General features: G+C 38.6%; 2 protein-coding genes across 2 annotated transcripts in view; one reads left to right on the top strand and one right to left on the bottom strand.

Annotated features, from left to right (window-relative positions):
* GTF2F2 (general transcription factor IIF subunit 2) overlaps positions 1-22,825 on the top strand; it is an 87,900-nt gene that overhangs the window by 16,190 nt on the left and 48,885 nt on the right. Inside the window, exon 5 of the mRNA XM_040583944.1 lies at positions 1,640-1,678. Coding sequence (XP_040439878.1) covers positions 1,640-1,678 — 39 coding nt within the window. The remainder of the gene's footprint in view (positions 1-1,639; positions 1,679-22,825) is intronic.
* Positions 14,433-15,934, bottom strand: KCTD4 (potassium channel tetramerization domain containing 4). Its single transcript, XM_040583945.1, has one exon. It carries the CDS (start codon positions 15,656-15,658, stop codon positions 14,885-14,887), a length of 774 nt encoding a protein of 257 aa, XP_040439879.1. The 5' UTR covers positions 15,659-15,934; the 3' UTR covers positions 14,433-14,884.

Below are 22,825 nucleotides of genomic sequence, written 5' to 3'. Positions count from 1 at the left end.
AGTTTTGGCTAGGTAGCTAGTCTTTCACTGAAACAGTTAAAAAGAAACTGCTTTAAATCCAGCTGCTTCTTACATCTCAGTCCAGGCAGCAGTTGACATCTTAGTACACTTGCGTGTCCTTCATTGTGTCCTCTTTTGTGTGTGTGTGTACTCAATGTTTCCTTAATTAAGTTACAACTGAGTTAGGGTACTGGTTGGGTAATAACATTGTGCTGTAAATGTGCTAAATAACACAGAAAATATGATGTCAATGAGAAAACAAATGTTTTCCTGCAAACAGGCTATCCTGCATGTATATCTGAAAGTTGGCGGAATTTTAACTCACTTTGTGAATACTCACGGGTGGGAAGAGGCCATATAATGGATATTTTCTCTTGAGAAAGCACGTGCTTTCAGCTGCTAAGACTAATGACAGCTACTGGGAAAGAAAGAAGGCTCTGTGAGATACTGCTTTTTCCATTTGCATTAGTTCTCAGGCTGTCAGCCATCTCAATGAGAAAACAGGGCTATCAGCCATGAAAACTAGAAAGAATCAGTGGAAGAAAAAAGGTTTTGTAAAATATTGCAGGTTTTCAGTTCAGTTAATGCCCAGCCTGTAAATGGCAAAAATGATCAAACTAACTGAACTCAAAAATTATTATCTGAGTTAAAGCAGTAATTCACTCTCATCTGTAAATAAATAGCCCGTAATGATAGTTGTGACATGTCTGAGTTGAAAGCTAAGGATGAATATTACCATTTTAAACCGTATTTCAGATGAATGAAAATGTTCTTTTTATTCTCTACCTTAGAAGATGTGTAAAAAGGAGAAATGTAGGAGGAGAAGTCAAATTTTAGGTTGATAATTTTATGTAGGGGATTAATTTCATAGGGCTTGGTAGATGTTAGAACTCAGTTTACCAAAATACATTCGCTGGCTGCCATTTCTTGAAATGTGGGATTGGAGTGTCATGCAGAAAGCTGTTTCTGAATCTGACTCTACCATTCACCCAAATGATAATTTTTTGGCAAGTCACTTTGCAACACTTGTGCCTAGGTTTTTCCTTCATACATTGCTTCTCTGCTTTGTGGAACAGGAGACATTTCTGATTATGTGCATTTTTTGTACTTAACAGGTTGGGCTATAGTATCGTTTGAGGGCCAATGATCAGAAAGGGAAAAGATTGAAAAGAGATATTCTTGTGTGATCTGCAGAAAGGGTAAAGGAGAGGTTGATCAGGTTAAAAAAAATACCTAATACCAATTAAGAGCATTCTTTTGCAGAACCTTGATTATTTTTTTATATATAAAAATAATATTCATTTGTCTAGACTGACCAGTGAGATAAATAGATACTATTTGTTGCTTAAGCATAATCCTACCACTGATTTTGTACAGATGTGTAACTTCATTCTTGCAGAGCTCAGAGGTGTAATGGAAGTTGTGAGTTTGGGCACTGATTTTAAGTTGCGAGTTTGGGCACTAAAGGTACCTTCAGAAGGTAAATTTATAAACATTAATCAAATCCAGTGATTATGATTTTATCATAATTTATCATCTTCTTTTCTTTGCAATCCACTTTTTACATGTAATTTCAAATAATCAATACAGAAATGTTATGTTCCCTTTTATATTCATTTGGTTGGTTTTTTTTTTCCAGAAAGCCAACCGGAAGAAAAATCTGAAAGCAGCAGTGCTGGTAAGTATGGATGCTTTTCTTTGAAACACTACGAAAATTAATTATGACTGCAGCTTTTCAGTTTTACTTATCAAGAAATTGGTAAGGAGTCTTTTTTTGTTACATTTCTAGAGTAGGATTTCATAAAATTGAAAAATTATTTCATAAACTGATTCTCTGCTGCAACCAAAAGCTTAAATTATTAATATTTGTTATGTAAAAGAAAGGGAATAAATGATGTGGGAAAGCTTTAGAAATGTAATGTTCTTTGGAATGTTATTTTAAATATTTAAATTTTTTTATTTCTCAACTTTTTTTTTAAGTTCATTGTATTTTTTGGTTTGAATTCTTTCCTCTTGATTGGAAAGTTTGTAGCAAATTTCCAAATGTTTTGTTATTTGATTTTAATTGCATAGACTAAGCAGTCAGAAAAGTAGCCTTCTAGTACTGTACTTTATTTCATTTTTCTAATGGAAAAAAGTTTTCTTGTGAAAGAATTAGAAGTTCTTTCAAAAGAGTGAAAAATGGCTAGTTCACTGGTTATTACCTGCCAGTTACATATTAGTCAGTCCAACGATGTCTTAAGTACAGTAAAAATTCTGAGGGTGCATCTCAAACTGCCGTTGCTATAATAAAAGTGTTTTTTTTACACAGTTCGTAGTAGTCAATAGAAGTATTGCCCTTTGGTATTTTTTTGTGAGAAGGGCAACATGCTTATATCAGATAGGATATCAGCCTTCAGAATCTAAAGATTTTATTTCAGGTCTGAGCTAGTCTGTGCAGGCTTCCTTTACAGCCTCTGAAGGAGGCAGTCCAGGAAGTCTTATTCTAACATAGGTACGTGCAAGTACAATTCCCCAGCAGCTCCAGCAGAACTGTCAAGGCTCTGTGTTCCTGGCCTGCTCCCTTCTCTTCTGCTAAATCCTTTGGGCTTCTGTTACTGAAATTCCTGGACAGGTACACAACAGCATGAGAATCTTACAGTGTCAAGTAATGTTTAATAAAAATCCCCTTTTCTGCTTTTGTTAAAGGGATGTTACAAAAATATCATTGATGTACTAGCACAGATAAGTGCAACTGTTTGTTAGTAAGAGCCCATGAACCTTGGAAACCAGACGCATCTAATATAAAATATATAGGTAAATCTGTTTTGTCAGTAGGATTACCTCTCATGCACACAGATTAAACAGTACTGGGACTGGGCTGGCACTTGGGAGTGGCAGAGACAGCAGATGGACTGGAAAGAGTCTCATGGGCCTGGCTTAGAGACCAGTTCCTAAACATAAGACTAATGCTAGCGGGTTTTCAAAATGTCTTCTTCAAAGTAATTTTTTGAACACTTTAACATGGAGATGTCTGTTTTTTCTAATACTTTTATTTGAATTGCATTTCAGTGTTCGATCTTGTTGAAAGTGTGTACTTTGTGTCTGGCTAGGAGTAGGGTCTGGGGGTTGTTTTTTCTAGGAGGGAATTCTTCGTAATATTGAGGTGCTTTTTGTTACACTGGCTTAAGCATGTCAAAAGACTAGTGCTAGAAATGTTATAGTCTGACGACTTACTGAATTCAAGGTGTGTTTTATAGCTTGCAGTTTTTCACAGTTGTTAAAACCTGTTCGCTCTGATTATATGTTAATTGTGGTGTGGTTTTAACCTTATGAAGGGCTGCTTTCTAGAGATTAGTATTTTAGGCCACTTGAAAACTGAGACTCACTGCTGTGGGATGTCTCATGTAAAGCAGATCTTGAGGGTTTAACTGTTAAAATGAATCAGAATTTTGATACTTATATTGCATTTCTCTGATGATCTTCAGTTGCAGGGATGCACCCTTAGTTTTGCTTGGCTTCGGGGGGGGGGGGTTGTTCTGTTTCAGTTTGTATTGGAATGGTTGAATTGTCTGCTTTTCACTCGTGGTGTCTCCTTGTTCTGCAAATATTCTGTAAGGTGGTCACATGTTCAATTGTTTGTATTTTTGCTTCGGCCAGAAGAATGAATTACTGTATGCTGGGGGCTGTTTAAATATGCTGAGAAGATGAGTGCTAAACCCATTTGACGGAATCAAGCTGGTTGTGGATTCAGTTTCTGAGTGGTGATAGTTGGTTTACACTGGAGCATTTAAAGGAGGGCTCTCAGCCATCAGTTGTGTTTATGTGCTTTTTTTCTCAAAATCATCACAGAACTCAGATGACCTTTTCCAGGCTGCCTCACAAGTAATTCAGATTGAGTGCTCCATTTTGCTGTTAATCTACTTTATCTTGGCCTATAATAAGTACTTTTGAGGCAAAGATGATGTCTTTCATGTATTTACGTAGCATTTTAGCATAACAAGGCCCTAATGACTGCTTTTAGGTATTTCTGTAATAAAAATATTTAAGGTTTATTTGTAGTTAGAAAGTAAATAAAAGCAGTAAATGAGATAAATCAAAGGATTTCTAAATATTATTTATATTCTTTTAAAAGTTCCCCCACATTTTTACATTAGGAGGGTGTTGTCAGTCTTCAGAATTTCTTATGTCACAAATCATTAGTATTATGTATGACATTTTTAATCACATTTATTTTTGGTAAGTGGCTTACAACATCCCAACAGGTGAGATAGTACCAGCATTGCTACTGGATACTATTTGGAGACAGACAACATGATACTGGGTCTCACCAAAGATAATCTGGCTGGTATCCTTTCCTCAGTGGTAATCAATAGCAGATGCCTTGAGAAGAGTGTAAGAACAATGCAGAAAGCATAGTGATACCTCCCCAGAGTACTTCTTCCAGCCTTTAGTGATTCACTGGTCAGGGAGATCCAGAGCCAGGTGTGATGGTGTTTTGTTTAACAGGGCCTCATGGATTTTCCTTCTGTGAAGTATCCCTGTTGGTTGAGTCCATGTAAACCTTTAGCATCCATAATATCTTGAATGATGCTATGGTTAGGGTCAAAATATTCAGGAATGAAGACATAAGTGAAACCAGTTTACTTAAAGTAATTTTGAGCTCCTCTTGCATGTTATCATTTTAGATCACTTTTTCTGTACAGAAATCTTATTTGATTAGTGCTTGTGATAAACAGTGCTTAGTGGTTCAACCAATGTTGTTTAGTGCCTGAAGGCTGGTTTATGTTAGATGTGAAAGGAGTGAAGCAAATTACACACTCAGCTAAAGAAAAAGAGAAATGAGAATTGGCTCTCCTTGTTCTTGTATGATGATGAGCATTGGATTTAAACCCAAATATGTGTGTGTAGCTCCTGTTTGCCTATGATTTTGCTTGCACCTACTTGTAAGTGCTGTCAGTGGTGACAGAAGCTGTGAAAACCAAGCATTTGTGCCAGTTAAAGTACGACCTTCTCCCCCCGCCCAATAAAAATCCCCAGAAGCTGCTGCCCTGAGCCTGTGTAGTCTGTTGAGAATGATACGGTAAACAAATGCATTCACCTGTAGGAACAAATGTAATTGGGTACTGTCCTTTTGGAAGTGCATTAAATGAAAGTTCCCGGGGCAGCGATGGATTATGATGTTGCCTAAGCTCTGAGAAGGTAGTTTTGAAAGTATAGTGTTGGTGTCAGGGGGATGGGGGGCGGTGAGATGAGTGTATCAGCTCTGTACATAAACTACAGATGCACCGTTTTCTTCAGGGGTTCACCAGGGAGTGTTTTGTGCAACCTGCTAGTTGCAATTCCTGAACCTTCTTTAAGGCAATTGAACTACTGTTGTATCCAAATGTCATTTCTTGAAGCCTTTGATGTAAGTTTATAGCAAATAGCAGCCTTCAGTACTTAACGTGCATTTGGACAAGGTATTAGTCATCTCTTTTCTGTAAACCTGCCAGTGAGTAGTACAAATGCCTTCTAAGGAAGGGAGAGGCACCATTGGGACCATTTCTTATTTGGCTTTGGTTAAAAGGAGTAAGTTATCTGAGCTGCTGCAGACAATATAGTGTGAACCTAGTATTAAAGTGTTGCCAGTTGTGAATGTACATATTTGACTGCATACACACATATACAACACTTCAACTGTCTGTAGATCACACTTGCTTCATTTTTTTGATGTTGCAATATGAAAAATTCAGGTGGTGAAAATACATGTGTTTAAAATTTATTTAAAATAAATTCAGTGTAAGCACTTTGATAAACACTGAACTGCATATGGTAAAATCAGCAGGTTTTTGTTAAAGGCACAGAGTTCTTAACATGACGACACAGGACTGTATAAAGCTGCTAAATGCACATTTGATTTCATCCTCTTCAAAGTGGCTAACGTATACTTATTATACTTCAAAAGTGAAACTAACTGAAAAATGATCTTCAGGAGGAATAAACCAGTAATTCTTAATTTATATACTAGCTCAAAAGTCAGTCTTGAAGATAACTGAATTACGGAATCTGCCATTTTCAAGCCACAGAAACAATTTTGGTCTTGGAAATATAACTATTTCTGTTGACAGATAAATGCAACAAAACTTCAAATACAGGCTTCCTAGTAGTTTTCTAGGAGCCATAATCATTAATGAGACTCCATTTGTAGCTGTTAAACACACAAAGAAGCAACAATTCCTGCTTTAAGGTATATGTAGTCAAAGTCTATCATACTGGTTGCAATAAATATTGTGGAGAAAAAGGGAAGGCGCACTGGTCGAACAGCAAAAAGGGTATGGATTTGATGTAGGTCAGCACTAACTGGCGTTAAAAATTTTTAGGAACTTGCATAAATGGCCTTTGTGTCCATAGGGTCTGGCTATTTATTTTAGTATACTGTATGAATATTCTAACATTTATGTTTGCCTGAGCAGCACCGATGTATTTGTTGTCATGCAGTCTCTATCCTGAGAATAGAACCCAATATAAAACAGTGGGAATTAATCCTATGAGCCTGTTACTGTCCTTCAGCAGTGTCCACATCCAGCTTGTCAAAGTATTGCACTAAGCAGAAGCATGCTTTTGGCTTGTATTAGAGTTCTTGGTTTTCCCTTCTGACTCTCGAGAAATTTCAGGAATTTCAGCTGTGCTTGGCATTGCAGATCATGACTCCACAAATTGTGTTTGTCTTCTGTGAGGGATTTTGCTGATTATTGCAGTTCACCCATCTACCAGCACGATCACATTTGATGCGTTCAGACCTTTGCCGTATTGCAAATTAGAGCCTTGAACGATGGATCAAAGGGTCAGAGGGAGATCAAATGCTTGCTGCCTTGGCCAGTACAAGACTGGCATGTAGCAGATGTAAAGCTAGCAGGGAGCAGTTTCAAAGTAAATAAAAAGAGGTGGTTCTGCACTCAGCATGTAATTGAGCTATTGAATTCGTTGCCAGAAGATGTGGATGTGAAGGTGGTATTTGCTAAAAGCTTACATGACCTTAGCGGACACCAAAGAGATATGTGAAAGGTAATCCACCGAAGGGTACCGAGATTGAGAGGACAGCTGATTTAAGAGACCCCCAAGCCACAAAAGCCTGGTAGGCACTGGGATCCATACCCAGTAGGAGAATCATGCATGGCTGCTCTGTCCTTAGGCTTCATTCATTCTTCTTTCAGACTTGATGATCTTAAAGGTCTTTCCAACATAAATGATTCTATGGTTTTATGATTCATGGATATCTGCTTTTGGCTACTTTGCTGGAGTCACGACACTGAGCAAGCAGACCTTCAGTGCTGTTACTCTCAGACTCTGCTTTTTGTCATGCTTTGTTTTTTTTCCCCCACTTCTGTACTGTTGTTACACTGCTTGCATCAGGGATAGTTGAAGTTTCTTACTTTTAACCATGGAATTAACTTCTGAGGGGAGAAGCAATGAAGGCAAAGGCAAGAGCAGCTGTTTTAAGGTTGCTAGCTGCCACTGAGCGCACTGGAGGCTGCAGCACAGTACGACCTGAGCTTTCTGTATGCTTGAGTCTAGAAACAATCTAGCAGAGCTCATTTGGTGCTCTTACTGAGGTTTCCAGCCCCAGTATCTTGCCAACAACTGTGATACAGGAGCAGGAATAACATGTAGCTGCATTACAGCATATTGTCTTACTCATACAGGTTGTCTTAGGGATTTCTGCACTGTAGTCTGTGGGCAAACCCTAAAATCATTATCTGCATGGCAGAAAAGTCTTATAGAGGTGGGCTTTTATCTTCATGTAAGGCATAAAATAGCCTACATGTCAGATGTTTGCCCTGTTGGGAAAGAGTAGTATTTGCTCTTCAGTTTGATAAAGTTAGTATTGATATGACTCCTAACGTGAGAGTACCTTTTTCTCTGTTTAGCTGATTCTTGTCAGCCTGGCTTGCAGGACCTTAAATTTGTCTCCTCTGAGATTACTAGTTTTAGCATTGAGAAAATGTACTGCTTTATCCCTAATACTTGCCGAAGGCTTTATTTAAGTAGTAGAGAGGCAATAAATGACTGGGTTTGGTGTTATAGTTGTTTGTTCTGTTTACATTTTTTGATGCTTAGCCTGTTCATTGCTATAGTTTGTTTGCTTAATTTTTTCTTAATTGAGAGTGTCTGTACCCACCTCTGACCTGTTCTTTTTCTTCATCTGTTCACTATGGTACAGAATCAAGAACCTCCTCTGAGTTAACAAGCAGCTTTCTGCAGAGCTGCAGCAGTAGATTTGTAGCTCAAGGTTTTCTATTAACAAATTTTTTTTAAAGTGAACTTTTCTGACTCCTGCTGCAAAAAAAGAAAATTTCCTCTCTGAAATCTGACATATGACAAGCCAAAATAATTTATTTTGGTTTTGGGGGGGGGGTTGTTCAATTTTTGTTTTTAATTTAGTAATTTCAGGATAAATAGATGTTGCTTGTGTTGTACAACCTCAGTGTTGCATTATGTGGTCATCTGCCACCTCCATAAACCCAAGACCCTCAGGTGATGGTCACCGACACGGAGTTGATTGGCCCTTCTCTTTGTCTCTAGGTACTCGGGTATTGTAGGCTCTTTTGCCACACTGCTCCCTCCCCATCCTCACTGCTTGGGGACTGCAGCACTGCAGGCTTCCCTGAGCATCAGGTCCATGGCTCTAGCAAGCTCCTCGGATCCTCAACTTCTTGGGGGATTTCCCTAGCAAGCAGCCTTGGGCTATTAAATCTGAACTCTCATCCCCTTGGTGTGTGCTCCTGTGGCTGGTGAAGTGCCACCCCCTTACGCCGGACACTGAATCTCCCTTCAGGAGACATGAGCAAGAAAACCTGCTGCCTCCTTTTGGCCAAGCTTTCCATACCGGGAACAAAGCTGCTGTTGAAAGCTTGGAGTGGTGTGGTGTCAAAAGCAAAAAACAATGTATCCTGGAAAAGTGTAGAGATCTAGTTTTTCAGGTAACTGAAATAATGCTTGGGAGTGTAACTAGTGGAATCTCCCTTTAATGTCCAGAAAGATGGAGGGTTTCCTGAACTCACTATAAATGAAGATTATGTCCCCCAAAGTCACACCACACAGGCGATACTGTAGTGAGTTTTAACATTATCAGAAGTTTACGGATCTTCAGAATGGCTCAATTTATAACAGTCATCTTCTAATTGATTTTGAAACCTTAACATGTTGAACGTGCATGTCATCATGTCCTAACAGTGTTTTAAATGAGTAGCTGCCGTTTACAGCTGTAATTATTGTACCAGCTTTGTGAATGGTTTTGTTTCTGAAATGGCAGAGCAGTATGCTTTTGTGAAGCTTAAAATGAACAATGTAGTGTTAAATGATAATGGCAATGATGTTAAACTGTTATCATTGCAGATAGAAACAGCTTTTTAGGAGACTGTTGCTTTAGCTGTGTGTGGTACTCCTACTACACACATTTTTAGGAGAAGTAATCAACTGTCTAGTTCTACAGGATATTACGCAATTTCTTTCAGAAAGGCAGCTGCACTTTCTTCTTCCAAGTGCTTGCCTGTCCACATTCCTCAGGTGTCATCGTACATCTCCCTCCTACCTTCCCCAGTGCCTGCTGCACTTCTTGTTTTCTGGCATTTTATTGTGAATTATGATGATTTATAGAGACAATGTTTTGAGACAATGTTCCCTGTAATATACCTGTAAGTACGTAGGACTTACAGAATGCCTACGTCAAAAGCCATAATGTGAATTTTCTAGTCTTAAATTTCTTGTGCCATATCAATTGCTTTTGTTTCAACCTAGTAAACTATGCAAGCCTGTCTCTTCATATGAAAATACCTTCATGTTTTTAACTAATAGTCATTTTCCTGTCAATCTAAGAATTTCTCCCCTGCGTTGTGGGACAGAAGACAAAATTAGGGTTAGGCAGTAGTTATTTAGCAAAGATAAAATACTTATAGCCTAAGAAAATAATATTTATTTTGTCATAGACCCAAGTTAACTTGTCCCCTTTATCCCCAATCCATTAGTCAACAGAATTAGGGCAATGTGACCCTTCTACCCAAATAAATTAATGGTCGAGGCACTGCTGTTATTAAATTGTAATATTTGTTGCCTGCCCTTGTTCTGCTTGTATACTAATGGGGAGAGAAGGAGGAAGATCATTTTCTTAAGCTGTTTTCATCTTATTGAATGGAAACCTTGTAATGCTTTTATGTAAGAGGAGAAAATAATAATGCCACTGATTGCTGCAAATGATGATGTAATTCCCCTCCCCCCCCCTTTAGGATCTAGAGAAGTATTACCTACTGTAGAAAAGAAATGACCAATTGTCACTTACACAGTTGTAATAGGCACAAATGCAAAAAGACAATTGAATATAAGACATGACTATTTGAAAATGTCAATAGTGCAATTATGATGCTGTGAAACACTGGTCAGTGGGTGAGCAGGTGATGTAGGTGAAGAGTTGGAGCTGTAATTTGATGTTGCACAGCCTGTGTATTTCACAGCATCAAGGCTACCTCCAGAAGCCACATCTGGCTCTAGAAATCACTGGACAGTAAGTGGCTGGAGACTGAGGAAATACTTCAAGGGAGCATCATATATGTTTGTTCTGGTTTTATATTCTTTCCTGGGCATACCTAACAAAGCCCCAGAACCTGCCTGATGAAAGGGAGGGGTGCGGTGAAAGAAAAATGAAAAGTAGTTGTTGGATGGGAGGAGGTGGGCAGCAAGATAAGGGGAAGTTTGCGAGGGTCAAAGGATCAAAAATGGGGATTCTGCCCAGAGATGTGAAGGATCAGGAGGTGGAAACAGTTCACAGTCACCAGGGGATGCTGGGCTAGTCTGATGTAGTGCAGCCAGTCTTAGATTTTGTCCTATGTGTAAACCAAATAGTGGTACCTATGCCAGTGCATTGCTAAGTGTGATAAAAGAGCCCTTGGCTTCTCCTCCACCAATGGAAATGCTGAGCATCCAGGTGTGGGTATTTTGGTCTTTTGGGCAGCTATATATATTTTTTTTTCATGAGCAGTCATTCAAGGAATTAATAGAGGCAAGGATATTCTTTTTGTAGTGTATGTGGGGTCAGTCCTGCCTTCAACTCTCTCTGTCCATTCTGCACGGTGGTCCCTTTTCTCACCCAAGAAAACAGGCAGGGAGGCAAGTGGAGCTGACTGAGCCTGGGAGCAGGTTAAGTGCCTCCTTGGGGAAGGGGGAGGACGCTCCTTTTTACACCTACAAGCAATTGAAGATCATCAGAGAAATTATGGAAATTGTTGTTCCTCCCTGCTTGTAGGACTGTTCCAGTAAGTTCATTGTAACCCAAGTCTTGATGAGAAAAATAGGAGTAGAAATACTTCACGTGCACATCGTATTCTAAGAAATGTTGTTAGAACAACTGTTAGTACTTCAGACTTAAGAACCTGATTTTGTGGCTTTCTCCTTGTCATAGTAGTATTGAATGTGAAATTTCCAACCTTGGAAGAGAAGACAGAAGTAACTGATCTATAACTGGGTACCTTTTCTGGCACACCCTACAGTGGTGTAGCACAGGTATCCACATAAGTGACTGAACATATGCAAAATATATTTATATTTAGTATATTTGTGGAGTAAAAAGGAAACATTATTCATAGTGTGGAGGTTTTATGTGGTCATTTTGTTCATATACCAAAGGAAGACATGCACCCCCGCTGGTTTGTAAAATTATTCAAGTTTCAAACTGGTTTGAAGTGTCTGATTATAACTGATATGGTGTGGTTCCACATAGTTGTGGATTTCTTCAATGTGAACAGGGAAGAGAATAATTTTTTTTACCCTCATCTATCTTCTGTTTCTGCTGTGTCAATCAAACAGCTGAGTGAGGTGCCTTCAATCAGAGATGGCATATTAAAATTTCAAACCCTGACACCTGTGAAAATGTATGGATGCTCATGAAAATGGGAAAAGAAGACAAGATTGAAGTTAGTGTTGCAGCAGGTGACTTTACATGTATACCACAGATGTCAGTATTATTTACACAGAAACATTTTTTTTAAAATGCAGTGAACAGTATTTAAGGTAATGAAACACTGAATTTTAAATAAGAAAAATAGAACACCACTAGAATTTATTTTTACTAATGATTAGAGATGTACATTTTCACTTAAAAAAAAAAAAAAAAAGAAGAAAAAGAGGTTTCAGGTTCTCTTTCTTTTTCATAGGTTGAGGGAAGTAGGTACTTTGAACCAAAAGCCTGGCAAATAAAAGCCTTCCTGTAAATCTTTTAAGAATAGCTATAGAATATTCTTAAAGATGTTTCAGATAGTTTGAATTTTACCCACGGTTACCAGCTTGTGAATAGCTTATGTTTTAAAAGTATTTTCTACAATAAATGCAGACCCGTCCAATTCTGTACTGCTTTTTCATGAGTGAAGTCATGCTATGATGAAAAACTAGTACTGCTTTCTGATATGAAGTGCTAACATTTCCTTGATGTTTGGCATTATAAGAGCCCAACTGAAAAGCAAGCAACCATAATATATTTTGATTAATGTGTAAGTATATTGATTGTTTGAAATCAAAATAGATTTTTGGTATTTTTCTTTTTTATTTTCAACTGCAATGACATTTTAAATCTCAATCAAAGATCAATTACAAGTGAAGGTTATAACCAAAAGTGTTTAAGTGAAAACGGATGATTTGACATCCTAGGAGCAGCAGCCTCCTCCAGACTCTGTGCTTATGCAGGCTGTGTATTTGACAGCACTAAGAACAGGCTTCTTTAAAACTTGTAGATCAGTTATGGAGCTTTTTTAGATTGTCTTGTCACTTTTTCTTGCTCATGTAGAGAATTGTGTGTGCATAAAGGGCTTTTCATGTAATTATTATGTGTGATGGTGTTTCCAGTTCTTGTCCTAGAAGATCAGCAGGATTTTTAGACTTCTTTTAGGGGAGCTTTCACATTTACTTCTCACAGAAGTCTTACAGATTCTTGTATGTACAAGATTAGTGGTTAATGCAGATTTTTTTTTGAAGATACCAATTTGAAAATAACTTGTGGCTAGGGAAAGGAGGGAGGATGACACACAGTGATGTTTTATGTAAAGAACTGTATTTTACTATATGTCTTTTGTTTGTAGGTAGTTAATGCATTTAGATAAACTCAGAGAAGTTTTGGGATACGTGAACAGTTCTTCAGCTTGTGTGCCTGAAATGTAGAGTGATCTGATTTTTAAATAATTCAGTTTGAAAAAGTTCCGCTTAGAACCACATCTTTTGTGATCTGTAAGCCTGTAACATGGAGACTGGATAGGAAAGTTTGTCATTTCTAGACAGTGGGATCATTCTGATGGAGTATTCTGGAGAGGTTGGATTTCTCCATTTGATAAAATCATACTGGAATATGTTCCAGTCACTGCTACCTGGTCTGAAGATGTAGACTTCCTCTCCCAATTCACCTCTAGTGGGGGACCTAGTTAATACCACCTATTGTATGTTACAAGTGACATAGAATTTTGTGTTGAAGGATAAGTAGAACTTGCATTTACATTCCTGGCCACTACTACTAAGGATGGATTTGTTTCTGAAATGTGCAATAAAACTTCTCAGCTGTTTTCCTTGGTCGTCATTTCCAGTATGGAGTGTATTGCATTTTGTTGACATCCTTAATATTTTTTCTTATACTGATGTTTTGGGGAAGTTGAGAAACTACTTGGTTGTTTTGTCTTTCTTTAATAGCATTTTACTTGAATTTTGGGTTCATGTGAACTGTGAATGATGGTTGGGTTCAGTTATGGACAAAGCTTAAACTTGGAGTTAGTGCAGCTTCTTTTTGCCTTATGTGATGATTTTTCAGTCCATCTTTGTGGAGTGGTTAAATTAGAAATGCCTGTGGTTAAATTAGTTACAGTTGTTCCATAGATGCTATTAAAAATTTATTTAAAATATAAATGGAAAGATTTGATAAATAGTGGATATGAGGAGAAAGAAGGTATTTTTCTATTAAAGTGGTGCATCTTAGGTGCCAGTGGGTGGTGTATTCAAAACTAATAGTACTAGTTGCTTCTGGTAAGCCATTGTGCAAAGCAAGAGCTCTGTTCCTTGCCTGTCCTTACGAGCACAAATTATTAGTAGGAAATAGTGACTTTAGCAGTGTGGGATGTCATTGCTAGACACCTGTTGTATGAAACCTTATGTCAAGTATTTTTATTAGCCATTTGACATGTATATATAATTAGAAAATTTAACATTCTGTGCAGATGCAACTAATCTCCCATAATAGAACTAATCCCCGCCCCCCCCTTCCTTATTTTGTTCATTTACATGTTTTGGCAATTATTATTGGTGTAGTAACACAGCTATAAATTTGGTTTTAAGTGAGTTGATAAATCATTTAACTTTAAAATCAAGTTGGTTAATTCTAAACTCTCTTGCAATCTCAATTTTTGCAAATTCAGTACAATAGATTAGCAGATTAGCATAAATACTAATGAACATTCAAAATCATTTATTCCAGTTAAAATCTGTTCTGAATGTTATAAGCAAAACATATTTTAAGCCTGCTTATGAAAATACTCTCACTGCTGTTCAGAGCAGTTAGGTGTATGCATGTTAGTCATACAAGTACACAAAAATTCAGCTACACTCTCTGGTTGAAAGACTGCATCGAGAAAACATGTATTACAAATAGCATAAAGCATTCAATCTGTGTTTACAATGTTTAGCAGATAATTTTTATTAAATTCAGGCATAAAATTTTCATTCAGCTTAAGTAAGCCAGAGATGGATGTCATTATGAGATTTACATACCATTAGCTCACATCAATTGATTAGCAGCCGAGCTCTGTGGTACAAAGCTAGTTAGATACATTATTTGTGATGCCAGGAGGCTGCAAGTCAAGGAGGTTTACTGGCTGCATGCTCGCTTCCTTTGCCTTTGTGATTACTTGATAAAATGAAGAGCATCACTGTGAACAATTGACCCTTTCGAACAATCCAGACTGGTCAGCAGTCTAAATCCGCATTTCAAAGCCATCATTATAGCCTCAAACTTAAGAGTTTCCAGGGTGCAGACAAAGGTGTTGTCCTCCTTCAGTACCAGTCGCGTACCATTTTCAGACTTTATGAAGTACTTGAATTGAATAATATTTGAAGATACTGAAAACTCCTCTGGAAATCCATCCAGCCTGCTTTTGGACACCAGTACAATTCTGGATTTTATTTTTGCAATGAAATCAGGAGCATTACAAAAGATTCTAAGTCCTTGTGAACGGTCGTGGCTGTCAGTTATTTCCAGGAAAGTAGTCTCTCGAGATGCTAGCTGTTCCTTCTCCCACCGTGATTTCACTGCATCCGAGAGTACCTTAAGCTGGAAAAAATCTGCTTCTTGTGCCAAAAGTTGATTTTCTCGAAACCCTTCTGGTAGGAGAAGTTCTCCATTTCGGAGGAAGTTGAGAATGTGTCTGAAAAGGAGTCCATCTCTGTCTATGAAGTAATGACCGTCTGCATCAAACGGGCACATTATTTTTCCATTTATGATTCCTTCCAGAAAAGAGTCTGGATACTTGGTTAGTGTCTGTTTTTGTGTGATGTATAGATAGCCGCCAACATTCAGAGTAATCAGAGATGTTCTATAGTCCTTGTCTTGCTCAGAGCCTTCGGAGTTGCTGTGTTTTTCTTCACATTCCTTTTCTCTTCTGTTTATTTTTCTCTCCATTATCAAAGCTAGGACAAAAAGCCAGCTATCTTGCTTTGTTCTTGTCAGCTTGCAAAGAGATTTTTTTTTCTTTTTTTTTTTTTTTTCCAAAAAGCACCTTTATTCAGCTCCGGCACGATGTTGGAATGGAAATGCTGCTAGCATTGCTGCGACTGTCAGCTCGGGTTTGCAGTAGGTGGCGTATCAGCTGTGTATGCAGGGAGATATCAGGAATATGACTGTAAAAGAGAATTTGCATTTAACTGTATAAGGGAAGAAGGGTATAACAACTGTTTGTCTCTTTTTTTCCTTTAACTCTTAAGAAGTTTTTGTCATTTTGGGGCTTCTTCACAGAAATGCATACTACTATTCTAAAAGACACCTTATTTTTAATACTTTAAGATATATTTGAAGTATCAGCTGGCCAAATCATGTTTAGTGCTTACAGTGTTAAACAGGTAGCTTCATTTATGTTTCAAGGATTTTAATTTTCACAAAGCATCTTTTCACATTTTTTAGTACTGATTACAGTACCTGATGCATACAGCAGGACAGCAGTGAAAGGAAAGGTGTCCCTGTCTGTACAAGGGGGGTGTCATCTATGGAGTGCATGCACATACATATTCCTCATTTATCGGACACATGCACGGTGGTAAGTTGTTTTCACAGAAGATAACCTGGAAGTGATGTTGAGGACTTGTTGGTCTGTTTTAAGTTTGTGAGATGAAAGCTTCCATTTGCAGTCAATGGGAGTATCCGCGCCAACGTAAGAACCACAGCCTGATTAGGTCTTGCTTTTTGCCTTTCTCTGTGCCATAAATAAAAATCGTTTTGGAGAGGGGATTTACTATTTTATACTGGTGATGTTTTTTAAGTCTCCAAGGCTATCTAGCATCAGTTTGTTCTTTCTCAATAGAAGTAAATCAGCTGCCCTGTGGAACAAAGGGTTAGTGTGCCTACAGATAGCTTTGAACATCACATAACATTATAGCTTAGCAACACTTGGGTATGGGGAGGGGGAAACATCAGCAGAGCACACTTGAATCAAATGGCTGTCTTATCTCCATGAATTTGTGCTTTAAGGCTCTCTCTCGGTTGCCTCTTAGAAAAAGGTTTCCCCTTTAAACATTTTCAGCCTGGAGCAGGAAAGGGAAAGCTCTCCACACATCTCTGTGTATTTCCTTGAGAAGCGGCGGGAGCTGCAGCATGCATTCCCCAGCACGGGCAGGAGCAGGCACTTACCTTGGGCTGGACCTGGGGAGGAGGTCCCATCTTTTTCAAGATATATTTTTCACTTTACAGGTAGATGTCTTCTGCTTTGCCTGGTTAGCAGTGAAAAGTCAGATTATTCTTCTGCTCTATTTCTAAATATTTTATTTCTACTGCTTTCACTGTCTCTAAGGCTGTTTATCGATACTGTAGAGTCATCACTGTAATATTTTATTAATTAAAACTGAATCTAGTAGAAATAAATGCACTTCTTTTTACTTACTATTCTCCTTGCCACAGTATCCCTAGCACTGACAAGCTGAATTTTTCTTCTCCTATATGTGATACATTAAGCAGATATTATTCATTAGATTTGATTTATCAGGAATTAGTCATGGGTTTAGTTTTAACTCTTTGATGCCATTGATATGTTTAGTATAACTTCAGTCAAAGAGATTTCAATGAGTTTCTAATTTTTACACATTTGGGCTTTTTTCAGAATTAACTCCTTTCACAATTATTGGGTGAATAATTGAGAAAATAAGAGCCAATTAGTTTCAAGTATGATTTTTTTTTTTTGCCATTACAGGAGACACCATTCAAATTCATTTTATTGTTGACTGATGGGAAACTCAGTTAATGTGCTTAAACTCTGCATAGCTACAATGTTGAATGGTCTTAGTGGCTGTTAGACCCTAAGAGAATGATTTCTGTGGTTCAGTCATGTTATACAGGGATCTTGAAATACTTTGAAGGTGAATTAGGAATGTCCTAGCACCAGTAAGCAGGGATTTCCAAGGAGAGCTGGGATTTGTAAAAGATATGTAATTTTTTGTGGCCAACTAAGCTGTCTACGTTTTAAGCAACAGCAGTTACAGAACAGTATCTGCTCACTTAGTTTTTCATGCTCATCATCTTCTCAACGTTCTAACACTTGCAGTTGAAGTTTTCCACTTTTGTGAACGAGTAAGTATTCTTTGAAAGATCATGCAAAATCATTTTAGTGATTTGTATGATAAAATATTCAGGATTGATTTGATGTGGAAAATGTACTCTGTGGAGATCATGAATATTTACATTTAAACCTTTGAGACTTGAGAAGTGTAGGGCTGCTGTAAAATTTTCATCACCACAAACCCATGTAACTTTACTTCACTGCAACTGACAGTCATGTGTAACACAAAATTAAAGCCTGGCATATCTTTGTGAAAATTTTCTATTTTCTGTGCCATACTACAAGACTCCTTTCCCAAAGAGCCCTTGTTCTTCCTGTGTACTTGGTGATGCATATGGTATTGCAGTGCATGTAGTTTCAGTGGAGTGGTTTCCTATAGCTCATGTTTTTCTGAAGGTGTAGCTATGCCTAGAGGAACTGGATTTTCTTTTATCTGTCCCTTGTCCATGCACTGGAAGATCATAGAAACATTTGTTTTGGTAAAAGCATGCAAGTGTTTTTTGCAATCTAGTTGGAGACTTTGACCATTCTTGTGCTCCAAGAGTCTTTGTGTTGTGCACCAGTGATAGCTGAGATGTACCCACTGCATCCTGGGTCTTCTGGCTTCCCACTTGCGTTGAGACGAAGAGCAACCTGCTGCTGCGTGCTCTCCCATGCTGGCTCTAACCAGCTGAAGTATCCTGCCTGCCAGTGTCAGTAGCTAGCAATCCTGAAGTGACTGCTGCTTTACAAATTGTTAGTGTCACCTGTATGCTGGGATTGGCCATTCAAGTAAGGAATAACAGTGGAATCCAGCAACTGAAAGGATGTTGTTTTGGTTCCAGATTAAGTCAAAATATACTACATGCTCTTGCACACAAGAGAGTGGTGGTAGTAGTAGGACTCCATTTCCAAGTTACTCACCCTTAAGGCAGCAGCAGGAGGGCAATCCACAGAGCTTTTCAGTTTCTTCTTGGTCAGACAAGCTGTCCTGGAGACTGAAAACGCAGTGCTGGTGTCTGTCAGCTACACAGGAGAACAAATCCAAGGAGGAAGGGGATAAGCATCTGCTCCTCATTCTGTCCTACATGTTTCCTTCTGGAAAATAACTTTACTCCTCAACTTTCACCCTTCTCCTGAACCTCCTGGTCTGGAAGCTTGAGCACACTAAACTAGAGCACACCACAGGAAAGTTTGTGCTTTACCTATGGTTCAGCTTACTCGCATGTCCAAACAGCATCAGCTTCACTGAGAGTCTACCATCAGTAAAAATGACTGGAGTTACAGAAAACAGCTACTTTTATTTATTACAGTACAAAAGGATAGGAGGAAAAATCTCAACTATAAGAGGTAGAGAATTTTTGAAGTGTATTAGGAAGCCATGCTAATGAAATCTGTTTGGGTTATTGAGGCAATTTGGTAGTTATTTAATGCTGTGATACAGAAGATTGGCCAGGTTGTTGAACAATTAAACCATTCAATAGCTACTGTCTCACAGTGTTGGTAGCATGGACATTCTCATTTCAATAATAACTCCAGGACATTGATTAACAGCTATTGAAGACGAGCTCTACACTCTAATTAAAATAGAAGATTTTCAAATCAGCAAGTCTGAACAATTTGCATTCAGGACTTTTAAAAGAGCTGTCTGAGAAACTCAACAGTTGCTGTTGATATTTTAAATAATTTTTCAGCACTGCAGTTCTACAAAACTGAAAAAGAAAATGCGGTGCCAGTATTTGAAAGGTGAATTGGGTGGCCCAGGTATTTAAAAACAAAAAGGGACTGTACAAAACCCAGTAAAACATCTGATTTTGAAGTCAATCAGATAAAAATTAAGGGAGAGTAATCTGATAGTAATCAATGTGGGTGGAGGGAAAATGGATTGTGCCAAAAGGTTTCCCCTTTTTTTTTGATTACAATTTGTTCAGCAAAGCAGGTGATGCTTTTTTCTGTTAAATCTTTCAATATGTCTCATTTGTAATTTTGAATTATAGTATATACTGTATTAGTTTCCCTTTCATTTAACTATACAAAAATTATCTGCAGGCTTCAAGCTGGCAAAATGTTAAGCAGAGAGCTATCACTAAAATGTTGCTGTGGTTTGGTTCTTGGTCCTATTTATTTTTAGTCAGTGATCAAGAAGGGGGTAGTTACTGATGAAGTCTGGAGATGATACAGACTGAGAACGTAATCAATAAGGAGATACATTGCTGATGCAGAACCATTTAGATAGATGGTTAGGTTAACATTTTAATGTGACCAAATATGAAGTTTATATGCCCAGGAATACGCTCTAGACAGGGCTTGCAGTACATGTGTTTGCAGGAGGATTAGGGCAGCTCTGTCCTACGTATAATGAAACGCTATTGGCAACTAAACGTGAGGTCATCGTTGTGTGCAGTGGGCAGTAAAACAAATCTATGTATCTTTGGTTACCTAAGTAAGGGAGTGCCAAGTGAAGACCAGGTGATACTATTCTCTAGCTGTGCAGCTACCAGGGAAGGGTGGCCTGAAAAGGGGACCAGTCTTGAGGCTGCCCTTTGAATGTGAGAGGTGCCTTGAAGAGAGGTGCCACAGAACGCCTCTCATCTGGAAGAGCAGAGCTGAGGTCTGGTATAGGAGGAGGGGGCCGCCTCTTGTCCAGCCATCACGTGCAGTAGCCTGGGAAGCTGTACAGCAGTATCAGTGGGTAGCGGGAACTGCCAGGGCTTCTGACTTGGATGCTGGGAAGCAACAGCCCAACTTCTGCCTGCTGAGGAGCTGGAGGCATGCATGCCCATAGCCTGTCCTTACTGCACTTTCTTCCACTTTTTCTGCTGCCTGGGGATTGTGCATCCTGAGGCAGGTCTTCATCTCCTACTTCCCTGACTGCTCACAAAGAGCAGGAGCTGGTAAACTCTAGATCCTATCCTATGTGCTGTCAAGTCTGGCTGTGAGAGACAGTGTCTTGGGAGAGATGTTCATGAACTGAACTTTCTTAGGCCAATAAGAATGATTAAGAAGCTGAAAAATAGGCCTAATGGAAGATTCAAGAAAACATGATTTATTTTTATTAGGCTTGATCAATGTGGAGAGTACATAAGTGCTTGGATGGGAGAAATACTTTCATAGCAGGCTCTTCAACTTAGCAGTCAATGGTTTAACAAGATCCAGCGGCTGGAAATTGGAGCTGGGTGCAGTCAGACTAGAAAACTAATAAATTAAAAATCTCCAAGCCTGTCCATTTTTCTCTCTCTCTGTCTGTCTCTCTCTCAAAACCCAAAACTAAAAACCACCCAATCAAAAAAACACCCCCTATCAGACCATATTCTACACAATGCCAGTGAATTTCTCCTCAGTGAATTTATTAAGATTGCCTTAAGCATTTTAACCACATTCTGTTCATTTGATGATGATTGTTAGCAGGATTTGAAGCTGGAGTCAGTGTCTCCACAGCGTGTCTCCCTGTCATCTCATTGGAAGAGCCAACAGTTGAAATTCCTTTATGAATTGGCACCGGGGCATTCAGGCAGGGAGATCAGGGTGAGCACACATTTGGCAGCTAATGATGAAGCTATAGGTTATGTAGACCAGCCTGTCCAGAGCTGCACTTGCGGTGTCCTTGTACCTGCCACTCCACATAGGGCAACGGAGAGTGTAAGGTGCTTGGCAAAATGTCTTGTTTTCCCTTCTGATCACTGGTCTTAGCTAGTCTTCCAGACCTATTCATTTATCTTCTACTACTGCTTTATTTTGAGTAGGTATTTTTAACAGGGAATTGGTACTTCCATGCCTTAGTGATTTGGCTTCTAGGCTGATGTGACTATGGAAATAACAAGGCAGACATGTGGCGCTTTGGGTGTCTTTTTATTGCAGCTCTGGTCCTGCAATGAGTGAAGACGGACCCAAGTCTTGGAACTTGAGTTTGGTGAATGAGGGCTAATTAGGCTGAGAAGGGAGTAAAAACCGTGTTCCCCCACTACAGTCTCGTATCCAGAGGTTTGCATGCATCTTTGCATATTTATCCTGCTAGATTCTCTGGATGTGTTAAAATCCCCAAGAGGATCCAGGGGAAGTGGGACATAAACCTTGGCTTTTGGACAGTGGATGAGCTTTGACAGCAGCCTAGCTTAGCTGCAAGACTGCATGCAGCCATGTACTGTAAAGTGACTGGAACTAAAAAAAGCTAAACCTGATCAATGGTAATTAAAAGAGGGCATTAGCCAAGACATCAGAGATAAGATATTACTAAGGATAAGCATGTTTAATTTGCAGGTTCATTTCCTAAATAGTTGGTGTGTGGGAGCTATCTGGTTCGCTTAAGAATAGTTTGAAACTAATAGTTTGAAACTCAAACTTAAGAATAGTTTGAAAATTGTGCCAGGTGCAGAGAGGTTGATAGCAGCATGTGTGGTGTTCGGGAAGTTGGGCTGGATGGCTCAGATGAGTGTAGGCTAGTTAGCCTTGAACCTGAACCGTAGAAACTAATGGAAAAACTGTCATGGAGTTAAAAAGGTAGAAAAGATCAGAAATATAATGAATGCTAGCAAATGTGGCTTTATGGAAAGGTTTATCTGGTCAAACAAACCTAATTTTGTTTATTTCGGAGATTACAAGTTTAAAGTAACAGCGTGTTTGCAGCCTGCTTAGCATTTCGTATTGCACATAATTTAGAATCTTGTGATGTTCTGATTTATGTCTAAAAAAATAATAATAGCAAGCGCAGAACAAGATTAAAAGCTGGCTGGCAGTTATCAGAAGGTAATTATCAGTAGGAAGCCACTCGGGCTGGAGTTTGAAGGGCTTCCTCAAGGATTAGCAAGAGGGACAGTAGTAAGTGAGAATCACTGCTTATAAAATGTGTCATGATTGACACGAATGCTGGTCAGATAATGAATAACTATGACAGGACTGTCATGGTGTGACTGAGATCACTCAATTCACAGAATCTGGTTAAAGACAATGCATTTTAATCAAGACAAAGGCAATTATACACTTAGGAACAGGGAATGCAGAGTGCGCAGGTAAAATGTGAGGCTTAGAAAAGACTCAGAATAAATGTA

This window comes from Falco naumanni, chromosome 2 (assembly GCF_017639655.2).
Source record: "Falco naumanni isolate bFalNau1 chromosome 2, bFalNau1.pat, whole genome shotgun sequence".
Lineage (NCBI taxonomy): Eukaryota > Metazoa > Chordata > Aves > Falconiformes > Falconidae > Falco > Falco naumanni.
The sequence above is the reverse complement of the archived record's forward strand: the minus strand, read 5'-3'. Positions and strand labels throughout refer to the sequence as shown.